The sequence below is a fragment of the Barbatula barbatula genome (assembly GCF_947034865.1).
Source record: "Barbatula barbatula genome assembly, chromosome: 18".
NCBI classification, from domain to species: domain Eukaryota; kingdom Metazoa; phylum Chordata; class Actinopteri; order Cypriniformes; family Nemacheilidae; genus Barbatula; species Barbatula barbatula.
Window position 1 is genome coordinate 7,994,231 of NC_136781.1, and position 16,911 is coordinate 8,011,141.

General features: G+C 36.7%; 4 protein-coding genes across 4 annotated transcripts; 3 read left to right on the plus strand and 1 right to left on the minus strand.

The window, feature by feature from the left end:
• Window positions 1-213: 213 nt before the first annotated feature.
• On the plus strand, window positions 214-9,910 carry btk (Bruton agammaglobulinemia tyrosine kinase). The gene is made up of 18 exons (XM_079480594.1): window positions 214-371; window positions 4,395-4,557; window positions 4,753-4,857; window positions 5,236-5,317; window positions 5,487-5,615; window positions 6,183-6,232; window positions 6,314-6,501; window positions 6,808-6,870; window positions 6,956-7,010; window positions 7,114-7,196; window positions 7,390-7,517; window positions 7,607-7,681; window positions 7,766-7,937; window positions 8,364-8,583; window positions 8,657-8,721; window positions 8,830-8,948; window positions 9,032-9,189; window positions 9,290-9,910. Exons 2-18 carry the CDS (start codon window positions 4,411-4,413, stop codon window positions 9,356-9,358), a joined length of 1,908 nt encoding a protein of 635 aa, XP_079336720.1. The 5' UTR covers window positions 214-371; window positions 4,395-4,410; the 3' UTR covers window positions 9,359-9,910.
• A 200-nt stretch (window positions 9,911-10,110) lies between these two features.
• LOC306908018 (magnesium transporter NIPA2) lies at window positions 10,111-13,836 on the plus strand. Its single transcript, XM_079480595.1, has 6 exons — window positions 10,111-10,212; window positions 10,706-10,847; window positions 11,326-11,382; window positions 12,305-12,395; window positions 12,487-12,647; window positions 12,733-13,836. The coding sequence occupies exons 2-6, from the start codon at window positions 10,706-10,708 to the stop codon at window positions 13,383-13,385; spliced, it is 1,104 nt and encodes a 367-aa protein (XP_079336721.1). The 5' UTR covers window positions 10,111-10,212; the 3' UTR covers window positions 13,386-13,836.
• Window positions 13,837-14,031: 195 nt separating this feature from the next.
• On the minus strand, window positions 14,032-15,233 carry timm8a (translocase of inner mitochondrial membrane 8 homolog A (yeast)). The gene is made up of 2 exons (XM_079480596.1): window positions 15,050-15,233; window positions 14,032-14,344 (listed from the first exon to the last, which is right to left on the minus strand). The coding sequence occupies exons 1-2, from the start codon at window positions 15,158-15,160 to the stop codon at window positions 14,183-14,185; spliced, it is 273 nt and encodes a 90-aa protein (XP_079336722.1). The 5' UTR covers window positions 15,161-15,233; the 3' UTR covers window positions 14,032-14,182.
• A 99-nt stretch (window positions 15,234-15,332) lies between these two features.
• Window positions 15,333-16,895, plus strand: uqcrq (ubiquinol-cytochrome c reductase, complex III subunit VII). The gene is made up of 3 exons (XM_079480597.1): window positions 15,333-15,391; window positions 15,870-16,041; window positions 16,145-16,895. Exons 2-3 carry the CDS (start codon window positions 15,888-15,890, stop codon window positions 16,237-16,239), a joined length of 249 nt encoding a protein of 82 aa, XP_079336723.1. The 5' UTR covers window positions 15,333-15,391; window positions 15,870-15,887; the 3' UTR covers window positions 16,240-16,895.
• Window positions 16,896-16,911: the final 16 nt, after the last annotated feature.

Below are 16,911 nucleotides of genomic sequence, written 5' to 3' on the forward strand. Positions count from 1 at the left end.
CTGGCACAGCCCTGGTACATAGCTAAAATAATATAAAATATTTTAGTAATTAGTTTGATTAATAATCTTGTTTAATTAAAGGAGCCATGTTTCAAATTAAGCACCTTTCCCTTCTCAAACTGTCTATCAGAGATGTTATTAGACTCGGGCTACATGCAAGTGTCACCATATTTGTGTGAAACTGTTAACACAGCCCTGCATGAGCGTCAGTATGAAAATGAGCAGGAAGCAAAAGGGGAACTGGGTATGAAGTCCTGTGATAGGGTGGAGTTTGGTCCACTGCTGATCACATTCCGTGTCAAGTTTATCAAGTTGCTCTTCGTCTGAAACTCATCTCACCCTGGTATCAGATCACACTGGAGAAAAAAGAGGTATGATTTCTTATATGTCTTTAATAGTTTAAAACTTGTGGCTCTTTTTTTAAAGACAAAATTATTGTCATTTGCCAGAGATTAGTGCAAACTATTGAGATTTTCACTGTGTAGACACTGAGTAATGTTATTACTTGAAGAGAAAGAAACACACATCAAAGAACAAAGTTATTTTTAATAAATAGAAACCCACTTGTCTTTGCTCTAATAAAAACAATGAGCTCTGTGAAAAGCTGTTTAACATTTTAAGCAAAAAGAAAAGACACTCCACGATAGAAAAATGGTCTTAACTATTCAATTTGAGCTCTTCTTGGGGTGGTCCCTTTTAACACTAAATGTGCTTTTTCTCTTCGCACCCTCTTTACTGTTTAACTATCCTGTTTCATGGTCATTCTGAGCAAACCAACATTCCAGCACTGTATTAAATTGATCTTCTATGCAAATTAAGCTCTTACAAGGGAATACTAAGGGTCTTGTTCTGACCTACAATTGTAAACATACCCAAGAGAATAAAAGGACTTCTTATATGTCTTTAATAGTTTAAAACTTGGGTCCCTCTTTTAAAGACAATATTGGTTTAATTTGCCAGAGATTAGTGCAAACTGTAATTAGATTTTCACTTTGTAGACACTGAGTTAAGTTATTACTATTACTTGAAGAGAAAGAAACACATCTCATCAAACAAAGTTATTGTGAATAATTAGGAACCCACTTGTCTTTGCTCTTATACAAAAACAATGAGCTCTGTGAAAAGCCACTTAACATTTTAAGCAAAAAGGAGAGACACTCCACGATAGTAAAATGGTCGTAACTATTCCATTTTAGCTCTTTTCAGAGTGTTTCCTTTTAACACTAAATGTGTTTTTCTCTTCGCACCCTCTTTACTGTTTAACCATCTTGTTTCATGGTCATTCTAAGCAAATCAACATTTAAATCAACATAAATTGATCTTCTATGCAAATTAAGGTGTTACAAGGGAATACCCAAGAGAATAAAAGTAGGCCTACATGTGCAATAATAGTTTAAAACTCAGAAATAAATACATTACTAATTGCCCTTATGCATTTATCCATTTGGAATATAGGAACCTCTATAGCAGTGATAGACAAGGAGGTTTAGATTATATGAATTGGGATCTTTAGCCTATATTTAGGAAGCCACTTTCATCTAAAATAACTAAAAATCACAAGAAGAATGTATAGCCAGGTTAAAAAAAAAATACCCAGGAAACATATATGAAAACAAATGACTTACATTTTAATTTAGCTTCACATAAAAACAAAAAATACATTTTGACTACTTGAAGACTAAGAAAAAGTAGGCAAACGTGCTCTAATGAATTCTTTTAGACAGCGTATTATAAGGCTAAATGCATAATAAGATATAGTTTTATATAAGTATAACTGTCACATATCTAGCATCTTGTGCTTTACATTGACCTAGAGCACAATTAAATAGCCTGATGTCCCAGGCATTTGTTAGTGTTTATCAAAGTGGCTAATTCATATGAATTAGTACAATGTGAATCACAAAAAGTATTATGGTAAGAATGAAGCTCCTACCCTAACTCTGTTCCTATCTTTTGTTCTAGATGTAATGCAATGTGTAAGCACGATTTAAGGTTAAAAAACGTATTATCCACATACCATGGATGTTTGTATCTCCTCTTTGCCCCGCCTCTCTGAAACGCGCAGATTTTTTACATAGCTCTTCGCTCTGAAAAGCGAGGTGTGCTATGATTGGCCAATTAAACAGTTCTTAGTGATTGGTGGAAAACTGCAAGCGTGGACGGAAATGTAACGCCTCTTACCATATTTGGAACATCAAGTTCCAAAGCATTGGTACTGACAGGTACTTACACCTTACGTGCGTATACATTTGTGCGGTCTTAGTCAAATCATACCACGAACTGACGTAGATTTGTGGGGGTGTGGTTACACGAGGCGTTTCAGGCAGGTCTGTGTAAGCATTCGCTTTTAGATAGAATGCATCTTTTGTTCAGATACTTTAATTTTTGCAATTCTATGTGTAATACATGCATGGAGAACGCACCACTGAAAAAGACGTTTTCGCACCATATGACACACTAACAGTTCACAGCAAGCCAAAGCAACAGCAACTTTAGTAGCATGCTCGAAATAATGTAATATAGATTAAGCCTGTTACATAAAAAGCAGAGTAAATATACAAGCGAACCATTAGTATGAAACCACAGAGGTGTAGATAAATTGTGGTGTAATTTAGCACTCTATCTTTTGCCAAGCGCCTCCCCCCTAACATCAGCAATGCACAACATACTTATCATTCAGGAACCTTATAGACACTGGACATTCTAGATGGTTCCTGTTGCACAACAACACTTTCAATGAACTCAAAACCACTAAGCGAGTATGGCAGCAATCTTATGTTTAGTTTTCGAAGAATGTATTACAAACATTCATTCCCACATTAGTCATAATAAAAAAGCAAAGAACAGTAAACAGTTTGATCCCAAATTAGGACCCAGATTGCCCAACAGTTTGTAATCCTTTATATATAGTTTGGTATTACAGCAAGTTGCCCTTCCTAAGAGATAGATGTTCTGGGTTTGTGCAACATCTGTCATGAAAATCCCCTTGATGTGAAACAGAGACAAGCTTAACAGTATTAATCTGAGTCGTACTGCATACTGATGCCGATACACATTGAGTTTCCCCTTCCTCTGTATCACAACACTGATGCAACTTCCCTCTAAGTTCAACAGTGTCAGTACTTCTAAGTCCAGGCCTTTGAAAAGTTTACACGTCAAACAAAGTTGGTGAAACCAAAGCGTGTTACACTGCAGGCCTGACATACCAACTCAACAATGTTATTACTGTATGCTGGTAAAGAGTCTATTTAAAACATTGTGATTTGTCAACAACTGTGCATTGTAAATATTAAGCTTTAATCTTAGCTGTAATTTTGTCAAGCTTTTTATCAGAAACGTCTTGAAAGTGTTAAACTAGAGGTTGGTTCTGTGGCGGCAGAAGAAACCAGGAAATGCTGTGTTGGTTTTAAATAGGCACTTCAGCTTCTCTACCACACAGACAACTCAGCATTTAACAACTACATAAGATAACTGATGTTCAAGCGTATTAATATGGAGGATTTAAAAGCAATGAGGAACATAACATATTGAGATTGGAGGATTATTGAGGTAACTACCAAATGCGTCTTTACACTAAAACTTGTCCTTATACGCAAAGAAAAATATTCTTCCATTAGCCTCTAAAGTTTGCAAAACCAAGACAGAGATTACAAACTGCAAACTCTAAAGCCTAAAGGGCTCTGTAACAAGGTCGTTAAATGATTTACAAATGCTGATGTTTTTTCTTAACACATACTTTCATGCTGTCCCATTAGCTGGAATCAATGGGGTCATTGTGCAGTAGCCTGATGTTTTAAATCCACAGCAGCAGTTTAATAAGCAGTTTAATTTTTGGATTGCAGATGGGAAGTATGGAGTATGTAGAACTTGATATTTGGGTTGGCCATAAGACCAGAGCAGGAAGAAATATTCAAAGGAAATGGTTGATATAAATGAGGAAATATTGGCAACAAAGACATCATTCATACAGGAGGGTTCATGCAAATGAATCCTAATCATCTGTTGAACAGGGAAAACCAGGATGTACGATAAAGTTAAAACAGTCATTTAAATGTATTTAAAGAAAAAGAAGACACTAACATTTTGTGTATCTGTGCAGCAGACAAATTGTCTTAAAATCCATTTTCTTTATAAACCAAACACTTACATGTTAAATTTCACAACTTTAGAAAACAAAACATCATGTTCCACGAAGTGGAAACAACTATAAATCATATTAAATAAAATTGATTTAAGCAGTTTCATTTGTAGCATTCTTCCTAAGCATCTAGATTAAAAAATACGATATCACAAAATAGAGAAGTCATCACTCTGAGTAATAGATAATGTCAGCATGGTTGTAAATCCTAATGTTCATCAAGGATAACACATTATTATTTTTTTGTTTCCTCAAGATTACATCAGATTTAAATGAACATGTCAGACAACATTCTGGAGGAGATTTTTATAAAACGGTCTCAGCAAAAGAAGAAGACTTCACCATTAAACTTCAAAGAGAGGTTGTTTGTACTCACACAGGATAAGATCTCATATTATGACTACGATGTTGATAAAGGGGTAAGCAATGCTATTAAAATATATTCTGTTTCACTGGGAGACGTGTGAATGTGTGGGAGGATGTTTTGGAAAAAGCTCTTGATTTGAATAGGTTGTTCCAAACCACTGACCAAAGTTCCAGGATGTTAAAACTTTGTCCGAATTTCATACAACAGTGGATGTTTTAATAACACAACCCTCCTATTCACTATGTAGAAAAGGAAAGGACTTAAGGGTTATGTGGACACCGAGAAGATTAAATGTGTAGCGATTGTGTTACCAGATGACACCACACCTCCTGAACGACTCTACCCATTTCAGGTGGGTCTGTGTGAAGAATAAAACATTAACAATACATGTGTATGTTCATTATTTGTCCATAGTTATTATAACGTTTGTTATCTTGTAAATATATGCTAACATAGCCACTATAATAAGATCTTTTACATTTGTAGAAATAATTATTAGGCAGGTAATTAAACAGATAGAGTAGAAGCTTTTTTAGGCTTTTAACCAGCTGAGAATCACCGTGCAGAAGTGAAACTTTGTCTCTTCAGAGTCTGAAATCAGAGGAACCACAGAGCTCAACAGGTGCTGACTCTGTAAATGCACTAGACAAAAGAAAACTGCACTGTTCTTCGGTAACTTCTTAGCTCAAATCTTGTTTCAAACCATAGATTTTCTGATTTTTTTGCATAGATAATCTATGACGAAGGTCCCCTGTATATATTTGCCAAATCAGACCAAGTTCGAAAGCAGTGGATACGGGAATTAAAGAACGGTCAGTATGTTAATCAAGTCCAGCATTCAAATTAAGCCACAGTTATATTGGCTTTATTTACAGAAACAATAAGGAAATAAATATAAAGACTTCCCTTAACTTATATGTGTCCTATGCAAAATCGAGTATTGGTTTAATGTTAATAACTTTCTGTACACCTGTTTTAAAGTGGTCCAGTCCAACAAGGACCTGATGCAGAAGTACCATCCTTGTTTCTGGGAAGATGGCATGTGGAAGTGTTGCAAGCAGGAGGTTAAACAGGCTATGGGTTGCCGAGTGCTGGAGAGCAAAAATGGAGGTCTGTAGAGGCAGCAAAAAATACATTAACACTCTTGTGGTTCAAAATTGCAGCATTGTTTTGCCATTTTAACATAAAGTCCCCGTGAATTGTAAGTTGCAATCGTTCTTTTACTTCCATATTTTGATGCATTTCCGAGTAAAATGGAATTTCTAAAGAGAAAAAAAATGGGCGTGACTTTCATCTTTCTCTGCGAATTGATTTGATTGGATGTATAAAAACAGCCGTTGCATTTTGAAATCGAACTGACACCAGACTGACAATTGAAGGGGAGGAGTTAACGGTTGCTCCGCCCAAGCCGTCTAACATACGTCATATAAGATAGTCATTACAGGAAGGGGATCATGAGGGCACACTAAAGATCATGAGGGCACACGCATTTAAAAAAGAGAATGACCCACATGAATAAACTATTTACAATAAACACTGCAAAATTTCATTTAAAAATGGGCATTGTAATGTTTTATTTCACTGGGACTTTAAAGGTATAGTTCACCCACAAATGAAAATTCTGTCACCATTTACTTACCCTCATGTTGTTCCATAACTGTATAAAATTCTTTGAAGAGTTTAAGAAGAGTATTTGCAGAAAGCCACTCCCACCTACACCTGAAGAGGTCAGTAAATCATCTTTTCCAAAATGTACATGACGTCAGATTTGCTCCTGAAAACTGATCTATGTTACCTTCCTGCCTTAGGAAAAGTTGCCCCGGCCATTGCCCCCCCAACCACCCGTGCCCATAGGCTTCAGCGTGGGCATGACTGTTATAGCTGAATATGAATACACACCAATGGCGTCCCACGATTTGGAGTTGAGGAAAGATGAGGAGTACACGCTCTTAGAAATCAATGATCCCAATTGGTTTAGAGCTAGAGATAAATACGGGTAAGAGACTGCGCTTATCACACATTTATTTGTCAACACACTCCAGCAAGTTACCATTTAAACATAATGTCAGTTCAAGCAATCCCTTTGCTCAACACTGATAGACATCAAGATCTAAACGTGACAAATGTCAGAATGTGTTCTATGAACCCAGCTGTCAAATTATTTGCATATCAGATTACATTTTTACAGGATGTGGGCTTAAGGTAGTCAAGTGGAACTGGCGTTGCAATTAGTTGTGTCTATTTTATGTGTCCTCTCAGATATGAAAATCATTAACATTCCCATGCTAATCACTATTTACAGAAATGAAGGATATATTCCAAGTAACTATATTGCTCAGGCCTTGAATGGATTGGAGAAATGCGAGTAAGTAGATGTGAGCTGACATCAATTTTAAATAACTTTATACACAGAGTCTAACCACAAAATATGCCATTTGCTTTTTTCGTAGTTGGTACTGCAAGAACATTAACCGTAGTCAAGCTGAGAATTTATTAAAAACAGAAGTGAGTACAGAGCCATGCTTGCTATCCAAAAAATGTTTATATACATTTCAATATATATACTATACCCTGTTTAATCACTCTTCTGTATTGTCATTCAAAACAGAATAAAGACGGTGGTTTCCTAGTGAGAGATTCTGGCAAATTTACTGGAAAATACACTGTCTCTGTGTTAACCAAGGCTGGTGGGTAAGTTTAATTTATAGCATCTGTCTTCAGAGTTAATGTATCAAAACCAACCCACTATGCAAAACTTGGATGAGCCCCATCACAGTTTCGATGTAATGTTTTGAAGGACTTCTCTCAAATTCTGTGTAAGAGGGATTGAACATATCGCTGTCATCTTAAAGGTAAAGTGGCACTAATTTCTCATTCCTTCCAGCGACACTGTTGGCAACTGCAGACACTACAACATATGCGTCACCGCACAAGATCAGTTCTATCTAGCAGAGAACCACAACTTCAGCACCATCCCAGAGCTTATCAATTACCATCAGCACAATGCAGCGGGTACATTTTTACCATTTGTACTCATATACAAATACATATGACATTATGAGTGTAAAAGTGCTTAATCAAAATGAATGTATCTATGTCAGGTCTGGTTAGCAGACTTAAACACATCGTGTCAAACCGGACTGAGCATGCTCCATCTACGGCAGGTCTGGGTTATGGTGAGTTCCCATTAAACTGATAAAAAATCTCACTGTAAAGGAATTGCTTAAAATCATTCTTTTTGTCCTATTTTTTATTTCCAGGAGGCTGGGAGATTGATCCTCGACAGCTTACGTTTATCAGAGAACTCGGAAATGGGCAGTTCGGTGTGGTGAAATATGGGAAGTGGCAAGGCCGCCATGATGTGGCCATTAAAATGGTAAAAGAGGGCTCAATGTCTGAGGACGACTTCATTGATGAGGCTAAGGTCATGATGTAAGTACAGCCACAGTGCATTATTGATCATCTATGGGTGCTATTCCACCATCGTGCCGAAACATTCTAAGCACAGTCTGAAACGGATACAGTTATGTTTCCACGTGAGACTGGTTCGACACGGCACGATTACAAATGGTTCTCGGCTCGAAATTAGACAATCGTGCCGAATCGTGGTGAAGAATACGTCCAGAGGCATTTTAGCTCAGTCTCTTGTGTTACCAAGGCAGCGCGTGAAGCGTTTGTGTTTACATTGTAACAATTTCCATCATCAGCCCAGCGGTGGAAAATAAAACCACTTACGTATCGGTTGGCATGTATCGGCACAGAGAACGATTTGGTGCGATGGTGGAAAAGTGCTCTATGTTATTTTTCACAGACTAAGGTTGCGTATTTACCATTTTAAATTGCCTGTATAATTTTTAGGAAACTCTGTCACGAAAACCTGGTTCAGCTCTATGGTGTTTGCACAAAACAAAGACCCATTTATATAGTCACTGAGTATCTTGCTAATGGATGTCTGTTGGACTACGTACGGGACCCCGGGCTGCAACACCCCACTGGTATTATGCTTCTTGAGATGTGTAAAGATGTCAGTGAGGGTATGGCTTACTTGGAGGCAAATCAGTACATTCACAGAGACCTGGTACGTAAAACTAAAATATTTGTTAACTGGAAAATAAAAATACGATGTTATATGGATTTACGTTTGTTTGTAGGCTGCTAGAAACTGTTTGGTAGATTCAAACGGAACCATTAAAGTGACAGATTTCGGATTGTCAAGGTAAGACAGTTTTATGCACGAAATATACTTACAACTTGTTTATGATACCTTAGGCGTTTTTAAAACAGAGAAATCCTTGTCTTTCTAAGCAACCTTCTGTAATTACAGGTATGTTTTGGATGATGAGTACTTATCCTCGGCGGGCTCAAAGTTCCCCGTTCGCTGGTCTCCACCTGAAGTCCTCCTTTATTGCAAGTTTAGCAGCAAGTCAGACATCTGGGCATTTGGTGCGTCACCTTTACCTTTTGTCAAAACTATAGTTTCATTTTCTCTTTACTTAACTTTTCTCTTTGCATAACTGTTTTCACAGGTGTTTTGATGTGGGAGGTTTATACTCTGGGTAGAATGCCTTATGAGCGGTGGAACAACACAGAGATTGTTGAGAAAATATCTGCAGGTCAGCGTCTTTATCGCCCGCAAATGGCCAATGAGAGAGTTTATTCCATAATGATGAGCTGTTGGCATGAGGTACAAACTAGTGCAAACACTTAGTGAACTAAAACTGTCATTAGTTTATATTTGCATATGTAAAATGATATCAAAATCATTACCCTCTTTTTCTTTATAGAGACCAGATGAACGGCCCAACTTTCAGGACCTTGTCGGGATCATCAAGGATTTGCTTTTCAATATGTAAAAGTCGATGACCATAAACACAACTACAGTGAACCCTTGTACAATAAGGATATATATCTACAAAAGTGTATGGACAACAAGAATTTATATAAAAACTGTTCACATAACTTAGAACAGAAGAACCCAATAATGTGAATGAATTTAAATAAAAATACAACTGTTATTGAATACGCTCAACGAATTGAAATTCCTCAATTAATAATGAAGCCTATATATTTATAAAATTCCCTCAGTTTCATATGAAAAGCTACTTTTTATTTTTTATTATTAATAGCCTAATAATAGCTACAAACCCAATAAAACTACAAATCGAGACTGCGTGCCTCTCATGTATATAGTGCCAGCATTTACTTTTACAGTTAATTTGAAATAAAAAACATTATTAAACCTAAGTTACAAAGCAGCATCTATGAGAAAAATCTAAGTCTAAGACTTGCTGTGTAAATATTGCTTTAATTAAACCGCATCCTCTTCTGTGGTTAGATTATCATATTTAAATAAAATGACTTGAGTGTGAATAAAATAAAAAAAATAAGAACTGTTTTTAAGATGCTTTTGACTGATTTCCTTTTTATACTGTAACTCACATTCTAATTGTTTGTTATTGACACAAACGGTTTGTTTATATACACTTTTAGATATGCTAATAAGACAATATGTATTATCTAATGATATATTATTACGGTCTCAGCTCCAACATAAGTTGGTTCGTCACATTTCTGTCTTCATATGAACTGGCTTTGTCCAGCACCTGGCAGTTATGAGTTGAGAGTATCTGGCAACCCGGGTTACAGTCGCTTTAACAGGAAGTTTATCCAGACGAGAAACGCCACCGATGGGTGACGCGATGAGGAGGTTTGTAATTTTAAAACCATTAAAATCTATATATTTTAGTGTGTTTAACAACGATTTGTAAATTAAAACAAATCAGCAATATAACCTAAAGCGTTTCCTGCTAGAGTAAAATACGACTACTCGTCCACAAAATCTTCCATTGTCATGTTAATAGTCTTTATACTTTTGCGTGTTTGTCAATGCTGTAACAATGTGTAACGTTAGTCGTTATCGTGTAAAGCAGATTAGTTTTTATTTTATTGTTTTGGAGAGTTGGCTGTTTAAAACCAGGAGTCACATGATTCGCTTCCCTTTCTGTTTCAAAACGCAGAGCTGCCTATCTAGACATCATTATAGGGGTTATAAGCGTTCGCAAACTGGGCTTCCTCGGAACCCATCATGCCTACAATGCGGTCTAGTTAGGCGGATCAGTATGTTTAAAACATAGAAGTCGATGTATCTTAAGTGTATAACTGAACTTGTTATAACAGACTTGTATTATAACTACATTTAGATGGATTCCGATGCTGCACAGCGCACTGACTTCTACATTGGTTTGGCGCTTGCTGTAAGCTCCACTATCTTCATCGGATGTAGCTTTATATTGAAAAAGAAAGGTCTGTTACGACTTGCAAAGAAAGGCTCTACTAGAGCAGGTGGGTCTGTTAAAGGAATAGTTCACACGAATTGAAAATTATGTTATGAATTACTCACTTGAGTTGTTTCAAAACTGTATACATTTCTTGTTTTGGTTGCACACGGAAAGATATTAGGAAATATGCTTGTAACCAAACAGTTCTTGGACCCCATTGACTACCATAGTCTTAAACAGTAGTGGTCAACATGCCGCACAGATGTTTGCTTCCCTACATTCTTCGAAATATCCTCTTTTGTGTTCAACAGAACAAAACAATTTAAATCATTTTTTATGGTATTCAATGGTGGCCAAGAACTTTTGGTTGAAAGCGTTCTTCCAGATATTTTTCTGTGTTCATTAGAACAACGCCAAGGCGAGTAAATTATGACAGAATTATCCCTTTAAATTCCTCAGACGATATCTTAACTATTTTTCTAAACCGTGATTGAGTAATTCATTTTTTTTCTTCTGTCTAATATGTCCTTTCTATCATTTAGGTCAAGGAGGATATGCATATCTGAAAGAATGGCTGTGGTGGGCAGGACTTATATCAAGTATGACATAAAAATAGTTTTAATTTAAGGAAGCACGCTTGTTAAATATCTTTGCTGAATTATACATTTACATTTCTTCATTTAGCAGACGCTTTTATCCAAAGCGACTTACAGAGGGTTCAGGGAGCAATTAAAGTAATATGTCATACAGGAGCAATAACACAATAGGTGCTAATACCCAGTTACTAATTTCAACAAAGGCAAGAAAGAGAGAGGTTTTTTAATTTGCTGTCAAGTATTCACAGATGAGATGTGTTTTAAGTCGTTTTTTGAATGTTGTGAGAGATGTGGTTGACCGTTATGAAGTTCCAACAGGAAGGAGAAAGCGATGTACTGCCCTTATGAGAAGGCAATACAAGACACCACTCGTTTGCTGAACGCAGGATTGTTAATGGAGGTGCAGTAGGGTGTGAAAGTATGCAAGTGCAGATCCAGTGATAGTCCTGCAGGCAAGCATCAGTGACTTGAATCTGATACAGGCTTCAACCGGTAGCCAGTGGAGAGATATTAAAAGGGGTGTCACATGAGCCCTTTTGGGCTCTTGGAAGACGAGGCGTGTTGCTGCTTTACACACTTTGCATGGATTCATGGCTAGGGTTGTCAAACGATTAATCACAATTAACCACATCCAGAATAAATGTTTGTCTTTACATAATGTATGTCTTTTTACTGTGCATAGAATTAGGATGCATTTATTTACATGTATTCATTTATATTTACCAATAACTAATGTTTATACATTTTTATATTGTGTATGTTTTTATAAATACAAAATGAATATGCACAGTACACAGACATATATTATGTAAACACAAACTTGATTCTGGATGCAATTATTGTTTAACAGCCCCATTCATGAGTCTTCATAATGAAATATTGCTATCCCAACATTCATTTTAAAATGTACATTTTAAATTTTTAGTGGGAATAGGTGAGGCGGCTAATTTCGCAGCATATGCATTTGCGCCTGCCACTTTGGTAACGCCTCTGGGAGCATTGAGTGTTTTGGTCAGGTAAATGAATTGAATATTATTTATATTCTGGTCTCTACAGTGTCAAATGAAAGAATTATTTAAATACACTTTGAATGTACTATGTTTTCAGTGCTGTCCTCTCATCATATTTCCTGGGCGAGCAACTAAATGTCCACGGAAAAATAGGCTGCTTGCTGTGCATCTTTGGCTCCACAGTTATGGTCCTCCATGCTCCACAAGAGGAAGAGGTTGCCTCCTTGAGTGCAATGGCAGAGAAACTGAAAGATCCAGGTACCATAAAACCATTTCAACCAGCACTTGTAATATTGATATTGTAAAGTCACATTTTATATTCGCTCCCTTACGTGTATTACAGGATTCATTGCTTATGCTGTCTGCATTGTTGTGAGCAGCCTGGTTCTGATGTTCATTATCGCGCCTCGCTACGGTCAGAAGAACGTGCTCGTGTACATCCTCATCTGCTCTGTGATCGGCTCACTGTCCGTGTCCTGTGTGAAAGGCCTAGGCATCGGCATTAAAGAGCTGGTCGCTGGAAATGCTGTTTTGAAAGAGCCCTTGTTTTGGGCTCTGCTGATATTCCTTGTGATCTGCATCAGTATTCAGATAAGCTACCTTAATAAGGCCCTTGACATATTTAACACTTCTATAGTTACGCCTATTTATTATGTGTTCTTTACTACGTCTGTCATGGCCTGTTCAGCAATTTTGTTTAAAGAGTGGCTTCGTATGTCCATTGACGCGGCCACTGGAACTGTTAGTGGCTTTCTTACCATCGTTATCGGCATTTTTCTTCTACATGCTTTCAAAGACATCAATTTCACTTTGGACTCTTTGCCTCTGTATCTGCAACAGGGTCTTCAAAGTGGAACTTGCAGTCAACCTTATGTTGCTTTGCCCACTGAGGAGAGAAGTACTCGGGACAAAAGCAATCTGACGAAGGAAAGACGCATGAAGGGCTTTTATCCTGAGAGCTCAGAAAGGAGGAGCAACGGCACATTTATTACTTAGAAAAATATAATTAAAACTGCTTAGAGAAGACTATAATATTTGACTTTTTACTATATGCAAAGGTACAAACACAATGAGCCTTTAAAACTTTTAGATTACTTTAATCCTTTAAAACTTTTAGATTACTTTAATTTGTATCGCTCTTTAATTTAGGTTTTAATGGCATACCTTCATGTGCAATTGCTATTTCCATCTTGCAAATATATATATTTTTTTATGTTATTTGTATTTTCCAGAGTAGCAAGGATGTGCAGAGTTCTATAATAAAATCAAAATGTATGTGTAGAACAGTTTGTAATAGTCTCCTGTACATCATTGTCTTAATAAATGTTGTATTTATTTCAGATCAGAAACAGTTGCAGCTTCCCTATAATAGGTTTACATACTGTATAGTTTAATTCATAGCAAAATCTAGTTAACATTGAATGAACTGTATTCTTTTATTTATCTTCCAACAATTTCAACAGACATGGTATAAGACCTTGAAGCATTTCCTGTAAATCAATGCAACGCAGCAGTGGTGTGAACGAGTTCTGGTGGTCTAAAGAGGAAATCAAAGGATAGCCTCTTCCATTCCAGATTATCACATCCATACCAACAGAACACTCAAAAGTGATGCGTGTTATATTTCATACCAAAGTCTTATACTATAATGGCTTGCCGAGGGACTGTACATGCATCCTTTTGGTTTACAATATATGGCCTTCAAAGATGCAAAATGGAGCACTTTGTCCTTGAGGCAATAGTTTAATCTTCATCTCTGTCTTGACAGCTGTTACCTGAAAGCTAAGGGTCCACTAGTCCGTCATAGTCTCTGTGAAGGATGTTTTACTCCTCTGCGTCTGCTCTAGTCTGTTGAGTATAAATTGACTTGTATCGATGAATCGCTCCACGCAGTTGACAAAGCAGACCTCTGTCCTGGAGTCAAGCTTTGGACCAGGCTTATCCATGCACTTCTCCTGAAAATACACAATGACAACACATTGAAGAAATTATGGAAATGTCAATATTTGGTGGTTTAAATGCCCTTTTAAGGTTCATTAAAGCATATTTGTGTTTTAAAGCAAAGTTTTCCATAGTCAGGTAAGTGAACTGTCACATATAAAAATAGGCTCATGAAAATAAAATGTGTATTTTCTGGTCTATAAGGGCCATCCCTTCTCCATTTTTGGGGTATTATTGGTTCAGATTTGTGCATTTGATTTCACTAAAATCTCTCAAACATGTGTGTCCTTTTTGTCACACCCATAGCGTATACTTTTTTCTCTTTTAAAGCAGAAAACTTGTGCATAGACTGATTTCTGGACTTTTATCAACAGTGGTTTTAGTAAAACATAAACAGAAGCTTCAATATATTGCTAATAAATACATTCACTGAAAATTTATATTTCAGGTTTTGACAGAAAATATCACATCCATAACGCTGGACTTGCCAGGCACCTGATATCTAATGCATTACACCCACCCAAACCTTCATAAGTTCATATCTCCATGACCATGATACAGTTCCCTGCTTTATACATTTAGACAACATTATGAAACATTTCCCAAATCAATACATTATAAATCATTAAAGTACTTACAATACAGGATATTATACATTAGACACTGCCATATCTATCGTCATGCAATCTGATCATGTGGAAGGACAGCACCACTCTTACCCAGCACACTTCAGTCATTTGATGAACCAGCTGTTGAAACCTCTGTTTTTGAGACTCGATCGCGATAAACTGCTGCAGTTGGGGATCCGCCGATACTTCTTGATTATCCATAAGGGAAAAAAATAGCAAACACCGCAAAAAAGCACTATTTTGTGGACACCTGACTACTTTCTACACTGTATCAGCGCCGGACCGGAGTTGACCTTCACGTGTTTCAGTAGCCAGGAAACAGTAGAGCGACGGACCAATAAGCTTGAAGCAAATGGGAAGCGGATACGACGTAGGGTTTCACACGCAAGTCGCAGATGCGATTGCAGGACAAGGGTGTTGAGGAGCAGGAAGGTTGGTGAATATAAAATATCGTCTTGCCTTGTGTCTTAGTTTTGATTGGGGAAAGTAATGACCTGACAAATGATTTAGCAATTCAATGTTTGTTTATGAAAGGGGCAGTACGACTTTGAACAGAGACCGGTAGAAACAGATGAATGTCATACAAGGTCTTGCTAAAACTAGCTAGCCTAGCCACAAAATGCACAAGAGTGTTTCGTATGTGTCAAATTGAACTATTGCGCTCCTTGCCACGTTTAACTTTCATTTTTTTCCAGTGTCGTATTGAATTCATGAGATCCTAATTGCTGTCTCTCTTTTTGCATTAAATTATGCATTTTTATCAGATTTCTGTATCACATATTCATTATCATAGGTTAGTGAGTCTATTGTCTGTGTTCATACCCAGCTAGTCAAAGATTGTTTATGATACACATATGTTTTTGTGTTATATTTGTTCACGCATCTGAGACGTTTGTTTTTCTTTTATTAGATTAGCTTTCTTGGCAATATGGGTCGCCACTTCGGAGATTTGGCAAAGATCAGGCATGTGGTTACCTACAGTATTTCCCCCTTTGAGCAGAGGGCTTTCCCAAACTTCTTTTCCAAGGGAATCCCAAATGTGTGGAGACGATTCACATCGTCTATATTCAAGGTTGCACCACGTAAGTCATACATTTATGCTCTAGTATTTATTTTATGCATCTAGAGAGAGAGAGAGAGAGTTTAACTTTGTGTATGAATAAATGTCTGTTTGTTTACCTACAGCTATGATTCTGATGTACCTGACCTACACATGGGGCAATCATGTCCATGAACAGGGGAAAAGAAAGAACCCTGCAGACTATGAGAATGACCAGTGAAATTTCTCAGCTGAAGATGTGTTCTTTCGTGTGACTTCTTGTTTCTGTACAATTCATCAATAAAGAAAATATTTATGGAAAATGTATTTTTGACTTGTTTGCATTATTTCTATTGCAATGTATTACCTTAAGAATAAGTTACTGATTTATGCATGTTCTTTGGTAGCTGTATTTCTTTGCTTCTCGGTTGGTTCTAAACTTTTATTTTTATTAAGATTAAGTATATTTTGCATTTGCACTATGTCATTTTACAAGTAATTATTTCATGCCCTAGGCTTGTTTGTACTTTTTTGATACTGTCATTTAGTAAGTCATTCTTCCTGCTTCTTCCACAAGGAATATAAATTACCTGCTTCTGCCATTCGTTCTCAGTCTAGATCTTCTACTACATACATTTAAATAAATCTGTATATGCCATTTATTTTGAATAGCTGTTAAGTGTCATTAACTTCAAACATAAACAATCAAAATGTGTCTGCCAAATGAATAAATGTAAATCCAACAGGGACGTGCATTTTTCGTGCTGTAACACAAATATTGTAACATAAATATTTAGAACAACATGATGGTTTGTAAATGGTGACAGGATTCTCATTTATAACGAGATAATTATTTAAAAAAATCTTTAATAAAATGTATTTTGCACTGGTCTTTTTAAACACTGTGTGGAGT

Coding starts and splice junctions, on each gene's coding strand:
- uqcrq (XM_079480597.1), top strand. CDS start 15,888: ATGGGTCGCCACTTCGGAGATTTGGCAAAGATCAGGCATGTGGTTACC. Junction 16,042..16,144: donor TATATTCAAGGTTGCACCAC/GTAAGTCATACA, acceptor GTTTACCTACAG/CTATGATTCTGATGTACCTG.
- LOC306908018 (XM_079480595.1), top strand. CDS start 10,706: ATGGATTCCGATGCTGCACAGCGCACTGACTTCTACATTGGTTTGGCG. Junction 11,383..12,304: donor GTGGGCAGGACTTATATCAA/GTATGACATAAA, acceptor TTAAATTTTTAG/TGGGAATAGGTGAGGCGGCT. Junction 12,396..12,486: donor GCATTGAGTGTTTTGGTCAG/GTAAATGAATTG, acceptor CTATGTTTTCAG/TGCTGTCCTCTCATCATATT.
- btk (XM_079480594.1), top strand. CDS start 4,411: ATGAACATGTCAGACAACATTCTGGAGGAGATTTTTATAAAACGGTCT. Junction 6,871..6,955: donor AATGGATTGGAGAAATGCGA/GTAAGTAGATGT, acceptor CTTTTTTCGTAG/TTGGTACTGCAAGAACATTA. Junction 8,722..8,829: donor ACAGATTTCGGATTGTCAAG/GTAAGACAGTTT, acceptor CTGTAATTACAG/GTATGTTTTGGATGATGAGT.
- timm8a (XM_079480596.1), bottom strand. CDS start 15,160: ATGGATAATCAAGAAGTATCGGCGGATCCCCAACTGCAGCAGTTTATC. Junction 14,345..15,049: donor AAATGACTGAAGTGTGCTGG/GTAAGAGTGGTG, acceptor GTGTATTTTCAG/GAGAAGTGCATGGATAAGCC.